General features: G+C 43.4%; 2 protein-coding genes across 2 annotated transcripts in view; both read left to right on the forward strand.

The window, feature by feature from the left end:
* Window positions 1–309: 309 nt before the first annotated feature.
* LOC104462166 (gastrokine-1-like) lies at window positions 310–3,646 on the forward strand (the record flags this gene model as incomplete). Its single annotated transcript, XM_010074014.1, has 5 exons — window positions 310–363; window positions 730–870; window positions 1,088–1,198; window positions 3,067–3,214; window positions 3,627–3,646. Coding segments are annotated over 5 exons (474 nt in total), but the record flags the coding sequence as incomplete, so codon positions are not given.
* Window positions 3,647–11,941: 8,295 nt separating this feature from the next.
* Window positions 11,942–24,804, forward strand: part of LOC104462167 (anthrax toxin receptor 1) — a gene marked incomplete at its 3' end in the record, with an annotated part of 36,393 nt that continues 23,530 nt past the window's right edge. The window contains exons 1-4 of the mRNA XM_010074015.1: window positions 11,942–12,093; window positions 21,222–21,293; window positions 22,007–22,078; window positions 24,556–24,637. Coding sequence (XP_010072317.1) covers window positions 11,942–12,093; window positions 21,222–21,293; window positions 22,007–22,078; window positions 24,556–24,637 — 378 coding nt within the window. The remainder of the gene's footprint in view (window positions 12,094–21,221; window positions 21,294–22,006; window positions 22,079–24,555; window positions 24,638–24,804) is intronic.

The raw sequence follows: 24,804 nt of genomic DNA on the forward strand, positions 1-24,804 counted from the left end.
GCCTAAGCAGAAGAAATTTAAGTTCCTTCTCCTCATTCTTGTTAAATATCCGTATAGGACTAAACAGGTTTCAGGAGCAACTTCAGATTTCGCTTTTAAAAAGCAACCTACTATGTGTCTAGTTTGCTGTATTCTAGGCTAAAGCAAGGGTGACTTACTTTAGGAAGCTGTTTAAATTCCACTATGAAAGTAAGAAAGGATCCGAGGAATATACTTAAACACCAGATTAGGAAAAGGCACTGGGATTCTTATGACCAGATGTGTCAGCCAGACCTACAGTTACAGTTTTGTTTTTGATTTTCATTTCAGATTGTGGCTACTGTCCTTCTTGGACTCTTCCTGACACCAACCCTTGCTCAATTTGTGAGTATAGTGACCAAGTTATGCATACACTGCTGCTGTTTCTATATGTACTGCTTCTTGAGTTTCCTTGCTTCTTTCCCCATCTTTTTGGAGGAAAGGAATCTAAAACTTCACTCATAGAACTCTAAAACCACCAGATGCCAGTTGTAAGATACAGAAATTATTCACTGATTTTATTAAAAGAATTCTTACAGCTACTCCAGAATGCCACAGCCTTAATTCTTTGTAATTTTGACCATACTGTGGTCACTAAAGGCATTCCTCATAGGCCAGTATTTATTTTATTATAGCAGTGATTTTCTAAAGCTTTGGGGAAATAACCAACTAACTTGAAAGTCTAAAGTGTTGTTTAATTTTGTTTTCTAGCTTCAGAATCTGAATCCAGCCAAGCAAGTCAATGTTGGTGGAGCCTACCAAACTGTGAGCTTCAACAAGGAATTGCGTTTGGTAACCATTGAGGACAGGTACGCCCGTGTGCCATGGAGAAGCATTTGGAACTACGATGGAGTGAGTATCAAGGAGCATGCTTTTCAGAAAATGTACAAGGTGACCAGCTCCTATAAAGCTGACCAAAATACAGGACTTGTTTCTTTAGTCTTAACTTTTTGAGTCCAGCTTTGGGGGTAAAAACTGTCTGCTTTTGTTACTTTTCTAATACAGACTTTATTCCCATCTTAATTATTGAAAAACTGTTTTCCTAGTTGTCAATAACTTTATCTTCTAGGGCTACCTGGCAACCAGAGTGATGCCCGAGGGAATTTGCTTGATTTCTGTAATGAACAGAAGGGAGATGCCTGCCTTTGAGACACTTCCCAGACTGGCTGAAGAAGGCAGGGTAAGCTTAAAAAGGAGTAGTTACTTGGGAAGTTGTACAGTAATGCAAGGTAAACTGATGTCTTACATTAACATAATTTGAAACCTTTGAAAAGTTAGAATGCTGTGTTTTAGATGCTTGCAGTAGAGGGTTTTCATGTTTTTTCAATGTTGTAAATCACTTATAGTTTTTTTAAAAGATTTAGATTGCTTTTTAATAGTATTTCACATTTAGAGACTTCAGATTTTTGGCATGGTACTCTTCATAATATCACGTTCTTTGTAGGCTAAAAAAGTGGTTTATAGGCAGCTCTAGTTGAGGAAGAAAAAATAAGCCAGTAATGAGGAAAAAATTTAAATAAGAGTTCAAGCTTTCAAAACTTTCAAAAGAACTAAGCACTGTATTAGACCAAGTTCAACCCACAGAATTAGCACATTAAAAATTATCTCTGCATTCAGCATACTAACCTGTTGTAAACACTGGCTTCTCTTGAAGTCTGAGAGCTGAGTTCTTGTAAAAAATCCTGTCTTTAAGGGGCAAGAAGGCACGCTGGGGAAGAAAAAGGAGAGAGTTACAGTAGTACAGACTTGAGCAAAAACATTCACCTCTAGCTGTAGTTCCAGGCTTGCTTGTACTAAGGTGCATCTCTGTGCCCCTTGAAGCTTATCTCAGCTCCTCGCTTACCAGCAAGAAGGAACTGTACTGGAGTGGGCTTTCAGGAACCTTTGATAAAATTCCACCATAATTTTGAAAGCCTACATCAATCCCAGTCATACCTGCTAAGTGTGTCTTTACCCTGGAATTCATCAAGCTGTCTCTTAACTGTGCCTTTTCTTTTTTGAGAGGGTGAGATTTTCACAAGTGGCAGGGTTGTTTCTCTGAACAGTGATGTGGCTTGGGAATTTGCCATGGGGATGGTTATTCAAAAGACACGTAGGTGCATCACCCCCACTTCCCCAGCTGCATTTTCTCTGAGGAAGTTTAGGTTTGTGGGTTGCTAAGACACATTTTATATTAGGAAACCTTCAATGGCATTAATTATTTTTTTGATAGCAATATCTAAAAATAGTTGAGTCATTTCAATGTGAAATAGCATTTTTCACTTCAGAACATTGCATTGCAGAGGCTGTTGTTCAGAGCTCCGTTTTCCTTTAGGGCATAAGAGAGCATCCCTGTATTCAATAGCCTTTCCTCCATCTTAATTCTATAAGCCAGATCAGGAGTCCTGTAGCTGTAGCTGGATAATGAGAGATACAAAAAAAGCCTAGGTCATAAGAGAAAATACAGGCATCCACAGACTTTGTCCAGATGACAGAGCACTCAAGTAGGAAAATACGTTTGAAATTCATTTGAAACAAAGCACTCTGGAGCGGTTCTGAAAAAAACTGTCCCACTAAAACACTCGGAGTTCTCAAAGAGGTCATAAGCGCTGCTCACATTTACGCTAAAATTACTTGCATCTACCAAGTGTTGCTACTGCCCTCTTTGGTTCCCGTTCTAGAAGACTGAATGAGTAGACTTCTCCTTCCATGCTTCCAAGTCACAACTTGAGTACCTCTAAGGTGAGAGGTTAGTAAGTGACTGAGGAAATACTTTTGTAGGAGGTCTGTTAGAATACTGACTGCACTGCTCTTCCTGCAGCTGTTTAATTGAGTTGCCAGTTCTCTTTAGCCTCCCTCCACCTTGTCTTCCTTTGAAAGATCTGCCACAGGAGCTGTCTTCAATGCTTGCTAATGGTCCCACAGTCACACAGGGGATTAAAAGACTGTGCTAAACACAGTTTTGAGTAAGACACCAAGTACTGAGTCATCATTCCAGAAATAGGAATATGCATAACGTTAAATGGATCGAAGCACTGATCTTTCTGAATGATGTTGTTTGATGTTTAGTTCCAGCTTGGTCAAGCTCAAGGAATACCTCTGAGGGAGCTCACATACATCTACAACAGGAGACCCATCTTTGACCTCCAGCAGTACGGATCAGAGATCGTCGCTATGTGCAGAGGAATCCCAAGCTACCTGGCTTATGAAGCTCGTGGTGAGTGCAATCAAATGAATTATGCCAGTAACGAACCAGGCATTTTCTTCCCCCTGGGGAATAATCCACAAATGCTGCTGTTCCAACTAGAGATGGACACAAATCAAGAACCTCAGGAGTTGTGGAGAGGGTTCAGTATCTCTGCAGATCAGGATTGGAACAGTGTTCAGTCATAACCTCCATAAATTATCTGATCCAAACACTTACTGTTCCTTTTAGTAAAGTTTAAGGTGGCTTAAGTTTTGGCCCAGAATTTTGCAGATTGACCTCATTTGTAATGCCAAGGTAAAGGAAAAGTGTAGTCCTTGGAACCACTATCCTTCAGTTCAGAGATTGCTGATAAGTTTATGAAGGAATCCCACCAAACACTTGTTTTTCTCTATATTAAGCAGGGTTGCTTCATTCCCTGTAGGTTTTTCAGAGGTGGAATGATCACATTGCCTAGGAGTTTAATGACCCACACTTTGTAGCATTCTCTGATAATGTCAAAGCCGCCCAGGGCCAATTAACTAGCACTAGCATAGCTGTATAACACACAGCAATATATACTAACAGTATAGAGTGAAATAGTGCCCCTCAGTACTGGAAAACCGAAAGAGTATTAAATATTATGTCTTCCTGATAATTCATTTGTGAGTTAAAGATTCAGTTGTGTTTGGTGACTACAAAAGAAGCTTTCACTCATACACGTAAAATATTTCTGTTGCAGCAATTATTAAAATCACTGCTCGCTCAGAGCAATAAGAACACACTGTTGTAGAATGCCAGCTATTGCTATGCAGGCTCATACAAATCAGCCAACTCGCTAACAACGCCATAATCGTAATTTGATTATTTGCAATAGCATTTCTCATATTGTGGGGGAAAAAAAATAATTTCTTCTTAAATATATATAAAGGAACTAAGTTTTACTCAGAGGAGTTAATCCTGAAGCAGTAGCAAAGTCTGCAAACCCTGTCACGAGAAAGGCGCTTTACAAATCAGGCTTAGGATGTCACATTCTGACATAGCAGCATTTCCACCTCCTTGCTGCTTGCTTTGCTTTGATAATTGCTTTGGTACTTGAGACTGCTCCATTTGATTAAAAATGCCAGTGCAGTGTGCCAGGTATGAAGGGCTGCCAGTGAGTGCACTGATCACTCAACACCATCTTAGGTATTACCTCACGGTAATTTTTATTTTCCTTTTCTTGTTTCTAAAGGACCTCAATTCCCATTCGATCAAGGAGCGTGCACTAGACTTGAAGTCCTGCAAACTTTGGGCCTTAACTACTGTTTTGGCAATACCAAGGTCTGAAAATCTTACCTTCCTTGAACCAACTACGGATGCTCAATAGCTGCTGCACAAAGCCAACCCCGATGCTGTTCTTCCCTGGCATCTCCTCTTTTGAGAGTTCATTCTTGATGATTCAGATGCTGAAACAGATCAATTGGTGACCATATCTTTCAAATAAAGACCTTTAGCATGGATTAACTCTGTCTACCTTCTCATTATTTTACCTTTTAGCATCTATGAACACATCCAGAAACATTTTGATTGCATCTCTTCTACCCCTTTTGAGCCCTTTGCTCTTTCAAAAGCCAGCTCTTCACACAGGGCACACCATAGAGGTGGGCATCAGAGGACATACGCAGCAAACAGGGTGTACAGACTTAAAACCTTCCTGTCCCTTGTCAGGGAAATATGCCTCACATTAAGAATCTTGATTGATGTGGCATGAAAGGTAGAAAGAAAGAAGGACAATGCAACTAATTTACCTTTTTTTTATAAGGAGAAGGAGTCTGATTTGTAGGATTTACAGAGTGGTTCCGTTCCTAGAGTCCTCCAGTTTCTCCATCGCATAGCGAGGGCTGGCTGGAGGCATCATGTTGAACACTCAGGTGGATGAAGCTTTTCTTCCAAGATGCATACAGAATACAAACAGAATTAGTGATTCCCCTGAGACAGTGCAAGATTCCCACCTGTCTTCTCCCCAACACCTCTAACCCAGCCTTGAAGATGCGAGATAACCAGACTTAGTTTTCCTTCCTTAATGTTGCAATGGCATTGTAAGGGGAGATGAAAGATTTATTCCATTTATGCTGCCAGGGACACATAGAAAGAGTCTTCACGCTTTCCTGATAGCTAGTCCTGGATTCTCTGCATGTCCCGTCTTCCAGGAGTTGGATTTGGCATGAGTCAAGCTAAGAATACAGCAATGTTTCTGCTGAATTAACAAGGCCATTGGACAAAGCATTTGTCAGCTCGGGGCTAGAGACAAACAGTATCCTCTCTACTTTGACCCAGCATGAAGCTTGCTGCTACAAAGTTAACCGTTTTTTTAAAAAAAGTGGCAACTGGAAGGATGCATTTATCTTGGACTGCTGTCACCTCACAACAATTTTCCCCTCCCCGACCCTGTGGTGGACGCCTGAACTCAAATTTCCTATGTGGTCAAGCCACTCCCATAGAGAAGAATCAAAACTTTGGAGTGTAAGAAGCCAATCCCAAGCATTTGAAAGTAGAGAAGTTTAGAGAGGGATTAAAGTACAATTTTTTAAGAAAGGAGTGGGGCTGTTAAACACTAAAACTTTAGCAAGGCGAGGTCCCTTTTGCTCAGAACTTTAAAATCAAGTTTGACTGTTTCCCCTGTTCTAACAAAAATGGTGGGATGCCCTGGGTCATCCAGGTGAATACAAACCCGTCTTTAAGAATACCGGCCGTGCAACATCCCTCACTTTCTGTGACCCTCTCACTGATCCCCAGAAGCTTTCTGCTGTAGCAGTTTGAAAGGATCTGGAGTTCACTTAGGCACATCTCAGGCAAAAGCATCTGAATTATCTGGATGGGCACCCATCAGCCCTAGCAGAGGAGAGAGACAGTAGTTTGTTGCTGCTAATCTCCTTCCTTTTGGGTATTACACAAGTTTAATTCCTTTACACACCGTCAGTTCTCATTCTGCTAAGGCTAAATATGACAGAAAGAGGCAAGAATTGAAGTTTAGAGGGGATTTTAACTTATTTTTAGTCATTAGACAGTATTCTAGCAAAATCTTTCAGTTCTTGTCATGCCCTACTTTGCCTTCTTATTGTCACTTCTCTATTTAACTTGCTTTTCAGTAAGGACGGAAAAGAAACTTTTTGGTAATAGTATGTGCATATTAACAGCAAACATAAGTGAAAGAAAAGGAAACTTCAGCCACCTAACAAACCAAAGAAACTTCTCAGCAGTAACAGAAATACAATACTCTAAAACTGGACTACAGGAGATCTGAAGAAACAGAGTTAAGGGCTCAAATAAACCTGATGCTTCAATAGAAACTTTATTTCTTGGTATTGAGCGGAGCTGTTACACATCTTGTTACCTCAGTGCAGAGTCCGTGCCTGCCAGCACACCCCCACAGCATATGGACACATTTGCTTCTCACTGCTGGGATGGGAGTTCTGAAGAACAACTACAGCAACAACAGTCTCGCTACAAACCTTGCAGCCCATGCCATCCCCCAGCGCTGCAGAAAATCACCATGGTTCGGGAGGTGACACTTAATGGCGGAGGGCACTTTATGGCAGATGTCAACAAAGCCATCTCCCAGGCTCTGAGACACACTGATCTGGGATTTCAAAAAAAAAAAACACAGCTGCACCCTGCAGATACCCTTCTGCATTTCATCCTGTAAAATCTAACGGATGTGCTAGTAAGTGTGGTATGAAAGACAGACAATACTCAAAGGAGATCTGTAAACGTGATTAGAAGGATAAATTGACAACACAGTACAGGCTGAAGAGGGAAATTTTTTCCCTTTATCACTCCAGTCCCAACTCCAGTTTGGAGTACGTCAGGTTAATTAGTGTCTTCAAGGAGGAGCAGGATCTGTTAAGATGCACCTGGCCTCATAGATAAATGGTCACATTCCCCATGTTTACAGCACTTTGAAAAGGATGAGTCAGACACTGCAAATCCAACAATGTTTTATTTTTAAATCCCATAGGATTATGTGAAATGTAGGCAGTAGATCTGAATGTTTCATTCTGTGCAGCTCTGCTCCCTCTGCTGGGCATGTGAGCTTATCCTGCTGCCTAAATACCTGATCAAATTGAACAGACTCTTAAGGAGAATACTGAGTTTACATTCCTGTGAGTCACAGGAGACTGAGGATCCAGACACCTGTGCTGTGGTTTGGTCTTGGTCGTTAGAGCTTGCAGAGTTTTAAACTCAGGTTCTTAGAAAGTACTTTATATTGAGTGCTTTCATTTAAGAAGGGAAGTCAAAAATCAGGTTTTCAGAAATGAAAATGATTTCTTCATCATTTGCTCCAAACTCAGGATCAGTGGGAACTGGGCTGATCGTCTTTGTCTAAACTCAGTTAGAGAGAATGATACCACTAATGAGATATGGCCCTTTGAGCAGACTGGCCTAAATTTTGTCTGGCTATAAGCTAATGTAAAAAAACCACTTGCAGAGGTGTTGCAGGGATGCTCTAGCCCTGGCAAAATGCTTGGAAACATTAAAATAAAGGCAAAGTAAAGCAATATTCATGCAACACTGAGCAGAGGAGGGGAGGCTGTGAGGAGTGAGTGGCCTTATTGCACAACTTTAGTACCTACTGTAGTAACGAAAGGGGACCACCTCTTGACTGGCTGCACCCCTGTTCTTAGGCACATTTAAGCAGAAATTATAAAAAAAGACTTGGAAAGCAACTACATGGTGTTCTTAAATTATGGCAGAATCATTCAATCCCTACACCATATTTCCTATTTTACTTAATACATTACCAGCAATATATTTTCATGTGTGTACTTAGCCTAATACTTCTCTTCAGGAAGGAGTTACATACAAGTGCAGGGTTAACAGCCCTTGTTAAAAGACAGCTAGTGGAATGAACTCTAATCACCAGAAAAATAATGCAATACAGCCTTACATGTTACAGCACAGGCAAATAAAATCAAGGCAGGGCAAAGTCAGATAAAAGCAAGAGAGAAGGAAGTTACTGATGCCTTGAAAAATTAGAGCAATCAGGGAAGAAAAAAGCCACTGTGGCCGCGGGGTGTCAGACTTGATTCACATGTTGTACAGTGGAAATGTAAAGGCCCAGAACTGCCACCCCGAGCAGCCTGCTGTGCTGCACCAGGTAGGACAGGGGAGCTCTGCTGATACTAGCAGAGCTGTGCTGAGCTACACCGTTGGAAGATACAGCCAGGGAATTTAAGGACACGTCTACCCTGAAGACAGAAGTAATTCCTGCAAAGTGCCGATACGTTTATGACAACACTGTCAGTCAGCATAGGCAGTTTGAGGGGTAATGGCTTTAGGCTGAAAGAGGGCAGATTTGAGAGCTTTAGATATTAGAAAGACATTTTTCACTGTGAGGGTGGTGGGACACGTTGCCCTTCCAACCCAAGCCATTCTATGATTCTATCTCAGTTATCCATGTAGGCTGCTGTAGCAGCTTCCTCAAGTGCCATGAAAACTAGGAAGATGATTTTGAGATCTTGACAGCAGCCATCATCCAGCATACAGGGCAGACGTTTGTAAGCCAAAGGGAACCACCCCCGAAGACACCCACGTGAGTGCTCACAAAACCCACACAGCGCTGTCATGTGCTGCATCTCACCTATCACCAACAGCGCTGTTACCACAAACCAACAGAACCAGCTTCTTCCAAGCTGCAAGTTTCAGCAAAGGTCCCATAAATACATAAGGGAGCAGATGATAAAACAAGAAAACCCGCTGAACATACTTCCCCCATCATTTACATATGCAAATTCTGTTCACACACCAAGGGCATCACTTGGAACTTAGTTACTCCTTGAACTGCTGTATGCAATCAAAACACCTTACTTATTAGCACCTTCTCACAAAGAATACAACACACCCAGTCTCTCCAAGAACTGTCAGGTCTTCACACAAAGCTATAGTCTTCATAATATTTTTGTTTCCAGAATTTTTAGTGAGGGAGGGACAAACAGAAATTCCAACACCCCCTCCTGTGTCTCACATGAGCTTCCTATTACAGAACTGCTTTTCTCAGAGTATCCCAGTAGTTATGCTGCTATTACCAGATCATAAGCAAAAATGCACATTCTTAAGAGAGGCACATGAAGAGTAGCCCTGGAGAAAGTCAGAGGTACAGCACAAAGCTGGTGTTCCACTTTGTCAGCAGCTCCCTCCATCTCAGAATGCTCTAAGCTTCAGCTGATGCCTCATTCATTGGCTTTTTCTCAATTTTTCCTGGGCCTTCTGTCAGCCTGAATCCACAGCTATACAGAGAATCTGACCTCCTCCTCCACTTCCCCTCCTTTCCCTCTGCTAGCTTCAGGCCAAAATTATTTTCCTAAGGTACTTTTTTTTTTTAAACTCTACATATTTGTTCATCTCAGTGCCAATCAGAAACAAATGAATGAGATTCTCGGTCTACTTTTAATCTTTAGGCAGACACAGATCATAAACTGGTGAGCACACAATACTTCATCTGGCTGTGGTAGGAGCCCTAGCTGTACCTCAGATCAGAAGCTGGCCCTAAGTACTTTTCCAAGATTGCTCAAAACCAGCACATTAGTTCCCTAGAGAAGAAGCTTTTCTTCTACTCTTCCTATTTTTACATCCCCTATTCAACTCATTTTCTTTTAAAATAACAAAAAATAAACCCTGAGCTAGTCTCACCCCCTTCCTTAGGGCAGTATAATGTCCAAATCCCCACACAAAACTCTATACATAATCCCATTATTTGTGTAATTCAAGTTTCATAACTCCAAACAGATTTGTTCCAGAGCAGCCGTATGAAACTTCCAAATCCCCAAACCCTACCTGCTCACCTAGCACACCTATGCTGCCTGCAGGACCCCCAGATCTCTAATATCCTCCAGCAGCCTCCTCTCCCAGGATTTAAGCAACCAGATCCCTCAGACGTGCAACAAGCAGGAGGCAGCTCCTCCTCTTTTTTGCAGTTCCCCAAACACCTGCCCTTGCATTCTGCCCGCCCTGGGCTGGTGCAGGCGCTGACCCTCAGCGTGGGAAGCATCGCAGCTACCGCAGCAAACGGCTTTCATGGGTGTTTCTGACATTGTGCTTTGGTTTTGTTTGTTGTAGAGAGTCTGATACCCTGACACAGATCTTCTGCCTGTGCAGCAATGAGCTGTGTTACTACTCCCAGACTAAGTGAGACACTCACACCCGCACTCCCAGCTCCCCTGGACTTTAGGTGTGGAAGCCCAAAATATCCATCTACAGAACACCTGGTTCTGCTCCTGTCCAGCCCTAGAGAAGCTTTGACTTGCAAGGGATCTCCCCTTCCCTCAGGTCTGATCAGGATTTAGCAGCAGGTCCGAGGAGGTGCCGTTTGCCCCAGGTTAGAGGTGATGAGCTGGTGTGTTTGCTGAGCATAAGCAGCTGTGGGAGGGAGAACACTCCCAACATTATTAATCATCAATGCAGCAAGGTGCTGAACTACTTTGTTCTCCAGACTCTTCCGCTTCTGTCAAAATTCTGTTATCATGTTGTTTTCCCTTGAAACCTATCCTGCTGCTTTTCCTGTTCTTTCTGCAGATTTTTTGCTTTTCTAAGGATTTTTTAAAGACAAATTTAACTCTTTACACAACGAAGAACAGCTTGACAGCCAGGTTCAAGCGCACCTGTGTCTGCTTTCAGAAACCTGACCTGGTTCCCCCACGCTGAATGCAACACCTGAGGCAGCTCCGTGGAGCAGCAGTTAGCAGTGATGGGGAACAGGCGTGTTGCTACAGCCTTGAGAGGATTTGAGGGGGAAGGTGAGCCCCTGCTCCTAGTGTCTCTTTCTTTAGTTCTTTCTGGTGCTGGGGGATGCTCTTGTTCCTGACCTGTCTTACTCAGGTTTTGGTGCTTGCGCTGTTTGTAGAAGGGGGCAGAAAATGCAAGTGGAGCTGAAGTTACTATTTTCCACAAAACTTTCCTGGAAGAGGGAGGGTTTAGGCTCTAGGGGCTGAAATGAGTTTTCTAAGGATGGTGAGAGGGGGAAGCCTGTTTCACAGGCACAGGTTGTGCTTGATATTTCTCAGGACTGAGGAAACATAAGGGATGCCACTTAGTGTGGCTTAACTTTTCTGAAACTACCCGAGGTTTTTAAAGGTCTTTAAACTCAGATGTTGCCTATGTGGGAAACAAAAGTGTTTCTGCACAGTGCTGCGTGACTGCTGTGGGCAAATCGCTTCTGTGTTCGCGCCTGAAGCTGCTGGGGTGTATGTTCAGTATGCTCGGTGCACGAATGATGTGCTTAAAACCAGAGACTCCTGTCAGCTTGAGTTTTTGCCACAAGGTGGCATTCTCGGAGCTCTTTTTGTGAAGGAAAAATAAAACTTACCATCCGTAATAATAATAACAATAATAGTTGGGGGGGGAAAAAAACCTCAAACCCTCCCTGTATTTTTCTGGAGTCTGTGACAAAGCAAGATTTGTTAGGAGGCTGCTCCTTCTCTTGCAAAACAATGGTGCTGCTTTCTGAGAGCTGCAAGAGAGACTGAGGGTCAAGTCCCTTTAAAAAAAAAAAAGTGAAATACAGTATTGTGCATCTTGAAATCTGAAACCAAGAAACAGAAGTGCAAGGGAAACAAGGGGGAAAGTCTTGCGATTCCTGAGGACAGCTGTTGCAAGTGGAGCTTTAAGGAATAAAATATTCATATATACATTTAAAGGTCATTGAATGGCTTTTGTGGAGAAACCTGTGAAATAAAGGAGCCTTGGAAGAAGAGTTTCTTTTTCTCCTCCTCTCTGGATATAATGGCTATTGCAAAGCAAAGCGTCTTGAGATTTGGCTTCAAATGTCTCTTCCTAGCAACTTTTATGCTAGCCTGTGATGGACAAGGTGGAAAGAGAGAGAATGGTGGTCCTGCCTGTTACGGAGGATTTGATTTGTATTTCATTCTAGACAAGTAAGTCAGTGCTACTCTGTTCTTTTTCGAAGAAATCTTTGTCTAGGTACGAACTGGCATGGCATGTACTGATACCGAGGAGGTTTGCTTTGGATTTTGGTTTTGTAGAAGTCACTGTGTCCCCGAGGGACCTATGAAACTCCTTGCTACTGTGGCTTTGTTTTTGTTATGGTAACTTCTTTGGTAGGTCTAGTATATAATCCCATTGTGCTCTGTAAATCAAGTTGTTATAAATTTTGCTGCGGCTGATATGGGAGCTTTATTGTGTACTTGACCCCGTAGTTTCTTAGAGGAGCGGTTGGGAGAAGGGCAAAGCCCTGGTCACCTCTGGTTTTTGAACTGTGGAGGTTGAGGCACTCAGAAAGCAGAGGTTAGAGAGTTATTATTGCAGGGATTAATTCTGTAGCTGAGAAACGTGGAGGAAATGCTCGCCTGCCTGGTGGTCTGCTTCTGTGCCGCTTGCTCCTTAGCTCTGAGCATTCTAGAGTAGCAACTTGCAGGTATGGACGGGGCTCTGAGAGGTGGCTGCTCCCTTTGAAAGGGTCTGATTTTTGCTGTTGTGGTGGAAAACAGAGTGCCTTATTTAAAGAGAGCTTTTATTTGCTCTACGCTGAGTCACATTTTCTTTGTTTCCTGTTAATCAAATGCATATTTTGACTGCTTACCTGTTTATACTGAAGATAACTTCCTACCTCCCTTTTTTTGTCACCAATTGTCACAGTGTCATCTTCTTGGCACTGGTAAGTTTGCCTCTTTGCAGGCCTTCAAATTGTAGATGGAGCAATGTGAAATAGATATGTGCTGAGCTTTGGAAAGCTTCATATTCAATACAAAAATTTACCGAAAAGTATTAGAAAATACTAGCTAAAATGATTCTCCTAATTTTCTTGATTAAGAAGTTATTCTGAACCAAAGGTTTGGAAATACTGGAGAATACACATGCCAGAGCCATGGTACTGACATTATTAACCATAAATTTCAGAGACAGGAAAGTATTTGTAACTTGCCAAAAGTGCTTGCAGATGAAGCTTTCTGACTGATCCTCTTGAGTGTTTTGCAGTAGCTCCCACATTCCATCAGTATAAATGACTTGGAATTACATAACACTTTATTACAAAATACTGGGTGAAATGCTAGACTGAGACACTGGCTATTTTAGTGTGCCAGTTGTCCTAATCCTCTAGGGGAAAGATTTTTTTTTTTGCTTTATTCAGTGGAAAGATCTGTCTATTGCATTTTCTTGCTTTGGCTGTTCAGTTGTTAGTTGGAATACTTTTATTGCAACGTATTAAAAAAAAAAAACCCAAACAACAAAACCCCAAATAGAGTATGATTTGGACTGCAGACAGCTTTTGCAGACTGCATTTCCCTGAAAGTTGAAGCAGAATCAAAGGTTTTATCAAATCTGATGGACATGCTGTGTTAGACCTCTGAGCTAATGTAATTTGAACTGCCAATTATTTCAAGTTCTGTGCTGTCCTCTTACTAAAAGGCACAACTTTCTAGGCTTACTCAAGGGATTATGAATTTGGGTGGAAATACAGAGCTTGGCACAAACTTTAAAGCAGACAGGCTTACCTCAGTGGATATATCAAGGTATCCAACAAAAAATCCTGCTTTACCAGTTGCAGGATTCTTATTTCTGGGATTTTTCTTGTGGAGAAGTGAACAGGGTCTGATGTAAGAATGTCCTTGGTCTCCAGTGGAATTTGGAGGAGAGTTATGGTGTTTAAGCCACTAGTGTGTCCGGTATGCCATGGACCTGATTGCTTAGCCTTTGAGGAGGCTCATGAGAGACTTACTGTGGTAGACGAGGTTGTCTTTTATCCTTTATCTTTAAAACTTTCTTTAATTCCTCAGATGCTAAGCTGAAGTTCTAAAAAACTTGAGTTTTATTTAGCGTGGGTTTTCTACCTTCTAATGGTCCAGGGAATGTTTTGACAATGCTGCTGAAGTCCTGAATGCAGAGAGAGGTGATGCCTAGAGAGGCCTTCAGGCAAGCTATGAAATGATGATAATAGATTCAGGGCTGACTGCTTTCCTTTGAAATAGCTCTAAACATGTTTAAAAGTTATTAAAAGAGATAAAGGACACTCAAGCAGAAGAGATTTAGATTCTGAAACATGAAATTTTAATTTCAATGGTAGAAGAAAGCCATTAAAATATTAAGCAACCTACTTTCTGGGATCAAAGCAGTAACATAAAACCAATAAACACAGCCCTGGAAGCCACCAGTGCTGGAGCCCTCTGCTGACCCTGCTGCCTCGGTGCCTGGTTGGATTAGTGACTGCTTCAGTCCGCTGAGCACCCGCTGCGCGTAGGACACGTTCCGGCTGCTGCATTGCACAGTCCTTGTCACAGCACTGGCTCTCGAAGCATACTTCTGGCCACAAGAAGCCCTTCCAACTGAACACGTAACCCTCTGGGGAAGGGACGCGTGTGAGGGGCTGTTCTCATGAAGTGATGCTCTAGCTCTCTGGGACGTTCTCCTTAGGAGACTCCTGCAGCCTTGCTGTGTGAACTTCTGAAGGGAAACAGGGTTTGCTCTGGCTATCTGCAGGCAGCTGGAGACATGGATCCCTGCAGATGGCATGCTCGGAGGATCTGAAGCAAATCTCCCGTCTCTCATGGTCATGAAGGAGAAGAAAATCCATGACTCGTTCATTCAGAAACAACCCTGTTATGCTGCACAGCCTTGATGTGCATGTGACAAACAGAACAACAGCTTGAGCGATACCAGATATGCTTGCTGGAGACAATGGCATCCTTCATCTCTGTGCGGGCACTTGGGTGTCTTCTATCACTTCCAAGAGTTCTCGCACAGCTTAGGCAGCAATAGGGGAGGCCTCTCGTGCTGCGACCATTGGACCTCAGGGCAGCAGAGTTCTGCACCAGAAGTGGTGCAAGGACCCCTCCGAGGACTGCGGTGCCAGCTGGGCAACCTCCTTGCCAAGTAAAGCTGAAGTTGTCACGCTGTTGTTGGTGCAGTGCTCCAACTTTGGAGGAAATGATGGTTTGCCAGCTCTCTTGAGTATCGTTGCTTGACGTGCAGCAAACTTAAAAGGTCAAAAATAGCTTTAGACACCCAAACAGCTAACTTGAAATTCTCGGCTGCCTGGCAGCAGGTTCTCTGAAGGAATGCTATTCACATGAGCTGAGTGGATTAATCCATTTCTCTTGTGCTTTGATTGCGAAAAAAAAAAAGGTGGAGAGGGCTCCAACTCAAGCCGCATGTTATTTAGAGTACAGTTGTATGCGATTTGCTGTTGAGGGTGTATGCAGGATCCCGTCCTACAGGGTGCTCTGGAGGTTGTACCACGATGAGTTGTGGAAGGGAATGCTGGCTTATCTTGGGAGAATTGTTGAGAGCTGATCGGAGATGGCATGTCCTTTTGTGTTGCTGAGGGGTGTCATAGGTGGAGGCTCCCGTAAACTGAATGGTAGCAAAGCCTACAGCAGAAGATGGTGCCAAAGAATGAACAGCCTGGGTGCAAGATAGGATGCAGGGCCTTCATTAAGAAGGAAGAATGAGGAGGCAGTGAGATGTTAATAAAAAAACCCAAACATTTGGTTTTGCTGATGTTGTCTAGTTATTCTAAAAATATCATCCATGTGACTAATTAATGAAGACTCTGACCCACCCCTTAGCTGACATGGTTTCCAGTGCAGTAGTGTGTGGATGCCCCCCATGAGCACAGTTGGAACATTTAGAGGCAGCTCCTGGGTTAATTTATTCGCAGGTAGGGAGGAGGGGATAACAATGAAAGTCTTCTCAGAATCTTTTGCTGTATCCTCTGTGTCAAAGGTGTTATTTCCTGTGCTCTTGCCTGTTGGGCACAAATAGCAGGCGTTCTATACTCGTGCAGAAAACACGCAAGGAACTGTACGTGTGTGAAAGAAAACTTGGCTCTAAAAGATCCTTGGCAAAATGAGGCAAGTAATCCAAGCTGTTTCCTGTGATCCTTTTGTTATTCCACCAGACAGCTGATCTATTTTTAACCAGTTGTATTGAAGTGAAACTCCTGCTGAAGAGAGGCGAATAGTTCTTTCTGTGAGTCTAGCTTCAGTAGCTGTAGTTACTGTGATTTAAGTGGGACTAAGCCCAGATTTACACTCAGAGGAGGAGAATATAGGGGCCACAGTGGGATGGAGAGCGGCAAACACTGCATCACCAGGCAGGGAGACTGACCTACAGGAGCAGCTCCTGGTAGCAGTGACTCTTCCCCTGGGAAACGTGAGCCCTCCGACAGAGCTAACCACAGGATGCCGACAGAGCTGAGTCATAATCTGGCTGCTCTAATCTGAAGAAGTGTAAACCTTTAGTAGGTATATGGTAAAATGGAGTGTCTGTGGAAATAGAGTCAAAATGATCTCTGATCTTTGTTGGCGTAGTCAGTGATTCCTTGTTTTTCTGGAATGGCAGGCCTGAACCCAGAGCGACGTATGCCCTTTGTTTGCCTGGCAGGGGGTTGCAAGTATATGGAGTATATCTTCTTGGTTTTAGAGTGAGGGTTAAGGGATGCTCGCAAGGTAGTGTGGAGAAATTTACTCATTCTTGTGTCTCTCTGCTTGTTGCCTGAAGGAATGTAATTCACTCCTAAGTCTGCTGTGGGCATGCCTTTGCAATGAGCTGCTCCTGTGTGAAGTGCTGCCCATCACCTGTGTACATGTCTTTAGCCAGTGGTGAATCAAAGGTTAACTATTCCTTGGTAAAAGGGGTGGATGGGAGCTGCGCTACATCCAGGATGAATTGTGTGCTTGCAGCACTCTGCATTTTATCTACTGCTTGATGTAAATTCAGTCTGTAGTTGTTTATTAGCTGGGTGGTTTTTTTTTTGGGTTTTTTTTTTTTTTTTTTGCTTATCCCCTGCCACTCAGGAAGAGAAGAATGTTCTTGGACTGCGGTTGGGCTTAGAGGCTTATCCTGCTCTGAACTGGACCTCTACAGACCTTGTGATCTCAAATGTTTGATGGTATCTCTGGTGAGCTGTCTCGTGTGAAGTGTGGTGCAAGATAGGTGATGCAATGCTTTGAGGAAACTATCTGACATCTCTGTGTTATGTAGTGTTTTCAAAATTGCTCCTGAAGTGTTTGGGAAGACAAAGGATGCTTTTTTGGCTCATTGTTAAAGAGCTCAAAAAGATGCTGTAAAGCTTCTTGGGTCAATGCCACCTCAGACAGCTTTGAGACTGCTTGAAGCTAGTCCAAGACTCTGGAGGTTTAAAGAGGATTTGCATCAACATCATTCTCTGCATCAGGTGTCCTTATGTATGTCTGTCAGCTGCCCTGCACGGAACTGGCGTGGAGTCTTTGTGTGCGAGTTTGTGGGCTTGGTTCTGCTTTATTCTAGTTTGTGAATTAAAACCGTGGGTATTCTGAGAAAGTACAATGACAGAAACAGAAACAAGGAGTCTGTAAAGTGAAACAAAGACAAACTGTGAGGAGGTTTGAGTTGCTGCAGCTTTGGGTTCTGGTGCGTCTTGTCCCAGTGAGCTGGAGAAAAGCACCTGCTGGAGGGCAGGGCTGAGCCGGAGCGGGGCTCCATGTCCAGAACCGTGGAGCCATGGCATGTCTCTCTCACCCTGGCATTTAGTGCAGGTGTGCAAAGCGCCAGCACCGTGGACCACAGCATGTATCATTCTCTTGTTAAAGGCATAATGGTTTACTTAGTCTTAATTTCCATTTGTTGGGCTTTTCTCCAGGAAGAGAATTTGGCATCCTCAGGATGAGCCTTTTGTTAAATTGCAAGTTTATAGTGTCAGCTATTCAGCTGCAAAGTGTTGGCTCTCTGTCTTGTTTCTCTTTGGGAATACAAAGAGAGAACCATTTTCAGTTTGGCTTTTGTTGTCTTACAGTTGGGCTTGAGAAACACCTGTGTCTCTCAGAGTCCTTGGCCTGCATTATGAGAGGCTTTACAAGCGACGAGTGTCTTTTACTGCGGGGCTTCCAAACAACACAGCCGAAAGCTGTGGAGGTGAACACAGAGCTAGTGCTGGCTTTGTAAACACTCTATTGACTGCAAAAGAGTTCATTTCGTTGGTTTTGTCTATTTTATGCCAAGTGAGGATTGTAAGAAGTCCGAAGTGTGTTTCAGGAGATGTATTTAATGCATTAGAGGAGTAATTTACTTCTAAATGCAGACCCGGGTATCTACAGCCACTGATACCTGGGCTGGACGAGGTGGAGAAATTATCTGCAAGTAGACTGCGAGCTCTCTAGCTACCGATGTAAACGTGCTGTGCTGGAAGGAACGACGGATGGTCAGCAAAAGTGTGAGCCTTCATTTTGGGAGCCTTTTATAGCTTGCTCTGGTAGAGATGAAGAATGGATGGATTGTAGACTATTTCAATTGCCCCACCTCGGAACTGAAAGCAGAAACCATCCTCCTTTTGTGGGATAGAGTTGTTTTGCTTTTATAATAGTAGCAATGGTAAGAAGTTTCCTTAAAGTAGAAATGTAGCATTCTGCCGCTATTGAACTTCAGGTTGTTCCTTTTGTGTGTTAATAGATGCGTGGGACGGTTTCATGGAAAAAGAGCTGCAGCTCTTGGAGTTTTGTTCCAGAGGGTGTAGAGATGGGACTGTTGGTGGGAGAACAAAGTGAGGATGACGAAGGGCAGGAGGTGCAGCAGGAGCTGAAGCCATACTTGTGTGAAGAATTAAAAAGCACTGCTTAGCTGAAAAAAATATGCCCCAACAAGTTAAGACCAGTGGAACAAGAGTTGCAAAGGCAAACACTTAAACAGGATGTGCTATTGACCGGCACAGCACTGGGCTGAGCTACTGGTTTTTAAGCTTCATTCTGGCAAATGTTGTTTTCAAAAAACACATGATGTCTCAAAGCCATGGGAAATGACACTTTCGTAGGACAACCTGCATACCTTACATGCTCTGTGGCTGGGTCTCGTCCCTGGCTGCCTTGCTGCAATAGTAATTTTAAGCGACGATCAACTTTTTTTCGGAGGCTTCTAATGAAGGGGAAGAAACAACCCCACTTTGCGAGGCTAGTGCAGCTCCTAGGGCAGTGTCCTGGTGCCAGCGGGGGCTCGCTGCAGCTCCTGCGTTGGCAGAGGCTGAGAGCTGAGTCGTCTCCTCTGATGGCTCGGAGAAGGCTGGTTAGGGCGTACTTGTGAAAGGGGCCTGGCTTCACGTGTCTGCTGCCAGGTGGTTCAGGAGACATGCAGACCTTTAACGAGGCGTACATTTTTGGGAGGTGATTTATGGTCTAAAGCAACATACCTTTCACTGAAGGAGGTAGTAATTGTTTTATGGTTAACAAAGCTTTGGCTTTGTGTGGCTTCTGGAGACTGATGTAACCATTGCTATAAACTCGAGTGTTTCTTTTATGCCATATAAAAACAATAAATATTTATTTTTCAGGCCACTTCTCAGAAATGATTTGGGCTATTTGGCACTGATGGGGCTGGAGTGTCTGTCATATTCGAGGTCTCAGAGTTATTCCGTACACCTGAGAGGAATTTGCACCTGGGGTTGAGCTTTGTGTGTCTCTGTTCTATCAGTTTGCCGTTTGGATGCAGCGGAGGTCAGGTTTCTTGTTTGAGAGCAAGTCCTGATGCACCTTGCCCTTCATCTGTTAAGACACCAATTTCCCAGTGTCTGTGGGGTTTAATTAGTTTATCAAGACCCTTGCTGTTGGTGTTTCTTTGGTCCTCTCTGACACACATTTGCATGGAGAACACGTAATGATTTCAGGTTCTGGTCTGATGAAAGGAAAGAGAGCCAAGAAGTAATCTGGCGCTTAGGAACGAGTCTCCTCTGTGATCTGTCCCTGACAATCAAGGACAGAGCAGAGGGGTCTGTAAGGTTATCTTTAAAGAGGTGCATTTGATTGGGTCCTTTGTGCAGTGAGAGCCAGAGCATTCACTGCTTTTCCAGATGGCCCACGTGCTCCCGTACCTGCGCGAGGGTCCTCACTGCATGTCCCCTCAGGCTGCCTTTGGGGTCACAGAGAGAAAGAATGGCTTCAGGTATCGTGGAGCAAGTGGGTAAGGCCGAGGTTTTTACTGAATGGCTGTAAATGAAAACCAGGTGCGGGGAGAATAGGGAAGGAAATCTGTATGACCTGCGCAATGTGGTTTGCATCCTTGCTGGGCTGCTAGGAAGTGAAGTAATGCTCTCGGCAGCCGGGCTGGGGTTAGCTGTAGCAGGTCTGCAGGGCTGGGGTGAGTCTGTTTGTGGCTATTCGGTTGCATTCTCACATCTAAGGTAGAATAGGGTCTGGTCAGATGTGTTTTCTTTCTGTGAAGTGAAAAAACATCTCCAACGTTCATCTTTCCTTCCTCAGGCTGCGGATCAATAAAGTTTATCTTAAAGCTGGAATGGTTGTCTGCCCTATAAATATTTTTAATTGTGGTCATTGAATTAAATAACTGATGACACATTTATTTTCCAACTCTAGGAAGGAATTTTTTTCCAATATTAATATTCCAGTGTTCCTAGAAGTGTTTATGCCATAAGAGGCATTTAGTACTGAAAGATTCTGATTAACCTAATTTTTTTCCTTGTTCTTAACAACACAAAGAAGAAGAATCCGATCCCATTGTAGTCCGTGGTTTATTTTCCTGAGAAGCAAAATTAGTTCCTTTTTTCTTTAACTGAGGTGTGAAAGAATTAGCCAGAACAGTCGAGATGTGCACCTAAGCTGTTTTACTTTTCGTAGTCTCTAGCACAGTGGAAACACTAGAGAAATTTAATAATCTGTTCCTCCAACAGCAGTTTATTCTCAAAATACACTTGAGCTAACAGCTCTGCATAACAGTACGGCAAGTGAGTTGGTGGAAATAATCTGAAATACTGTGCAGTGAGACAGGTCCTCACTCCCGCAGGGTTTATTTGTTTCAGGCTGCGCTAAAGGTCCAGCGTAACTGCCATGTGTTATTGCCAAGTGTAGACTCAAACACTTGCGTGGAGTGTAAATTGTTCTTGCTTTTCAAAGTGAAGGAGGAAATGTAATTTACAGCTTAATATCTCTTTAAAGGAAGAATATGGACAGTGAGTGTTGAAATAAAAACAAATGACTAGCTGAGCAATGTGTAACAAAACATGAGGCTGGGGAAACAACAATAGCAGCAATGAAACTAATGTCTCCTGTATTAATTGCTTCCCTAGATCAGGAAGTGTCCTGCACCATTGGAATGAAATCTATCATTTTGTGGAACATTTGGCCCGCAAGTTCATAAGGTAAGAAGTGCTGCTTTGCAGATAGCCATGTGAGGAGGCGTGTGTGTGCCAGCAGCTGGGAGATGTGCTCTCAGTTCCAGTCAGTAGCACATGCTGGTGCCAGTCCCCTGGTGGAGAGGGAGTTCTTTATGCTTTTCTCACATCATCCCATTGACTGCTTTCCCCCAAATTTCTGTCATGTAGGAAATAGGAGTAGATAAGCTAATTGTTCCTTTTTTTTCCTGCCTGACTTCCATGGATCAAGTTGTGCTTTTGTGGGGAAGGAATCCTCCTGTTTCCCAGTTGTCTGGCTCCTGCATGAGGCACTGAACGTTGGGTCTGCAGGGAGAGGCCTGAGGCTGTAGCTTTCAGGCACCGAATGCCTTGAGATGGGATGAAAAATCCCCCAGGCCAGTGGGTGGAACGTGTTGTTATAAACATAATTAGCCTGCCTTCATCTCCATGGTGATACCAGGACACACTTAAGCCTTTCTTGCTTTAGCAATCGTAAGGTCATGATGCAAGTGCTATTTACATCTCTTAGAAGGATTCCTCATGGTTTGCCTTGACTAAAGGTCCAGGCAATAGACCTTTTGCTGCTCAGTCCTGTCTTTCATCCTATCGAGCTATAATCTAGATAGCAACCAGAGCGCCCTGCGTGTTTGGTGTTACGCATACAGTGAGCTCTGGTCTGGATCACCAAAATAATTCACTTTATTTCTTTCCTTCTCCAGCCCTCAGCTGAGGATGTCCTTCATCGTTTTTTCAACTAGAGGGACAATTCTAATGAGGTTAACAGAAGACAGGTAAGAAGAGGTTTAAAGGTGCACAGCAGCTTTTGTGTCCTTGTTGTAGCTTCCTTCACCTTCCTTGCTCAAGGATTTCCACTGTGAGCAGTGTTGGGACACCTCTGTGCTCCTCAAGTTAATTGTTTGAATCACCTGCCCGTTTTTGCCTATGACACTCATGCTGCTAGACTGCATGAAGGCCTCTTACAGCAGAGGTTGCCGCCTTAATTTTAACTTCTAAATGTCTTTCTATCAGCAATTAGGGTTTTAATGCAAACTGCTTTCATTGGGAGTCTGCCTTCCACATGTTTTCAGGCTTTTGTCAGAGAACAAGAGCCTCATTGCCTTTGCAACATCTTAGGGAGTTTCTTCCGTGAACAGATAAGTGAAATTCCCTTCCCATAAAAACAACCTTGAAAGCTGTAGGTGATACTCATACTCTTGAGGTAGAGGTGAACATGAGTTCATAGGAGGTCTGAAGGTATGTTGCAGGCAAACAGTGTCCAGGGTGGACTGCAAGGGTGTACATTTTTTGGCAGTGACAATTTGATTGCCATGTTTCTGAAGCATGTTCCTGTCACCCCCTTGTAGATCCCTAAGTTAATCCCAGTCAAGTCTATGGGATGATTTTTTTTTTTTAACTCTGACTTCAAGGAGAGCTGGATGAGGTCCTTTAATTGCTCTTGCTTCCTCCGTTAACTTCATTGCCACGTGGAGCAAAAATATATATAACACATGTGAAGACTGTATAAGTCAGCATGTGTTTTACGTATTGGATGTGTATGAAATTGCATACCAGAGCAGCTGCTCTAGAGGAACGAACAGGAAACTGGCCGCTCTCCTAGAGCAGTCCACATACATACCAGCCTTGAAAAATGTCACTAACCCCTGCCAGCCCAAGCATCTTTTGCTGCTTACTGCAACAATAAGTGTAAAGAGAATGAACCATATCTAACTTGGTGCCAGAGGAAGACCTGTTCCCTGCCTCTTTCCATCTCACACCCTGTGAGCACACCCCGTTGCAAAGATCTCTCGTCTGCTAAGGCTCTAAGCTAGGAGACTGAAGTGTTTCCCATGTGGAAATGTATTTCATATTTATCCAGCTGTCCTAAAGTGTTGACTGGGAACAGGATATTGATATGGTATTAGTCTAAAAGCCAGCTGACTGGAGAGCTGCTCATTTTTGTTGGAGGACTGACAAACAAGGTGGGGGCTTCATGCTGGGCCTTCATTAATGGGGGAGCTGGAATAGTGGTGACACAATTTTTACGTTGCCTGTGCCTCCATGTGCTGTCTCATCATCTGAACACGAAGATTGAGGGTGCTCAGCATCCCTTTTGGAAGAACTCTGTGCATCTAATGGGACTGGATTGACATATTTTAAAGACCCCTCCTGTCTATTTTAAAATTTCAGTGTTTGGAAAAACTGATCACAGGAAATGCACTCGATTTTATATTCAGCTTTGGCTTGGTATGTGCAAGGGTTGCTGAATGGAGGAAATACCTGTCCCTAGCCCCCTAGCTCAGTGTCCAACTAGTTTGGGATATGGCGCTTACAGAATTACTTCCTGAGTGTTTAATAATTCAACCTATTGCAAAAGCAGATGTTCTTTTCTCCCTGTGGGAGTTACTGCTCTGCAGGCTGTCTGATGTTAATCAGCCTCACGAATGTCAGATAGACTATGTGCTCATCACACAAACTGGATTTTCTGAAGTACTTAAGAAAAAAGAAGGGATAAATGGACTTCTGGCATTTGGTCTTTCAATGACAGTGTGGTCCAGCGTGCAGTGACTGAATCTGTTTCCCATGAAGATGATACAGTCTGCTCAGAGATACACCCCACACACTGCAGGGTTTTATCTTGGTATTAAAGGCTTCTTGCCTGTACTCGGCTTCCAGAGTTTGCTGTCTGCAACTCAGTGGAACAACAAATGGGTGCCCACCCCATTTGGTCTGCAGTTGATCTGCCACTGCCTGGGATTTCAGAAAAAATAAAGACGTGCTGAACCATAATGAGCTATTGGGAAAGTCGGCTTGAACAGGAACTGAAGTTGTAATGTCCAAATAGAATGGAGTTGCCAGGATGGTTTGAGCTTTTGTCATTTTTTTGGTGGCTGTTTGATTACATTTGGATAGTCAAGTCAGCAAGCATAAGTGAGGAAAGTGAGGCAGGTGCAAGTCAGCTTCTCTGCTGCTGCATCAGAGGTTTGACCAAGCTCACACGGGGACTATTTATTTAGAAAGAAATGTAAGGATCAACCTGGGAGATGCTGCTGTTGTGATGCTTTCCTCAGGCTGTGGGAACGCCTGGAGCGTGCCTGCTCTGTTTTCCACATCCTTATAAAGTTATCTACCCAGACACTATCTTTATGAACGTTGGGTTAACTTTTTTTTTGCCTCTCTGTATCTGGTCCTGCCATGCATGTCTTCACCTGGATATCAGCTCTTGATAAATTTGATCCTGGCTCTAACGATGCATCTGCATTCCTTTCAGGGAACAGATACGCCAGGGTCTAGAAGAGCTGCAGAAAGTCCTTCCAGGAGGCGACACATACATGCATGAAGGATTTGAAAGGGTAACTAGATGTGTGCTATAGTGCCTCTAAACTGTCTCTCTGCTCAGGAAATGCTAAACAAAGGATTCTGGTTAATAATTCTCTAGTAGGTCAGTGGGTCTGTTTCTAGGTTTGCTTTTCTACCTTGTAGAATGTGCTTGAGGATAGATCAAGTCGGAGACAGAAGC

Source organism: Pterocles gutturalis, unplaced genomic scaffold (genome assembly GCF_000699245.1).
Source record: "Pterocles gutturalis isolate BGI_N339 unplaced genomic scaffold, ASM69924v1 scaffold2812, whole genome shotgun sequence".
Lineage (NCBI taxonomy): Eukaryota > Metazoa > Chordata > Aves > Pterocliformes > Pteroclidae > Pterocles > Pterocles gutturalis.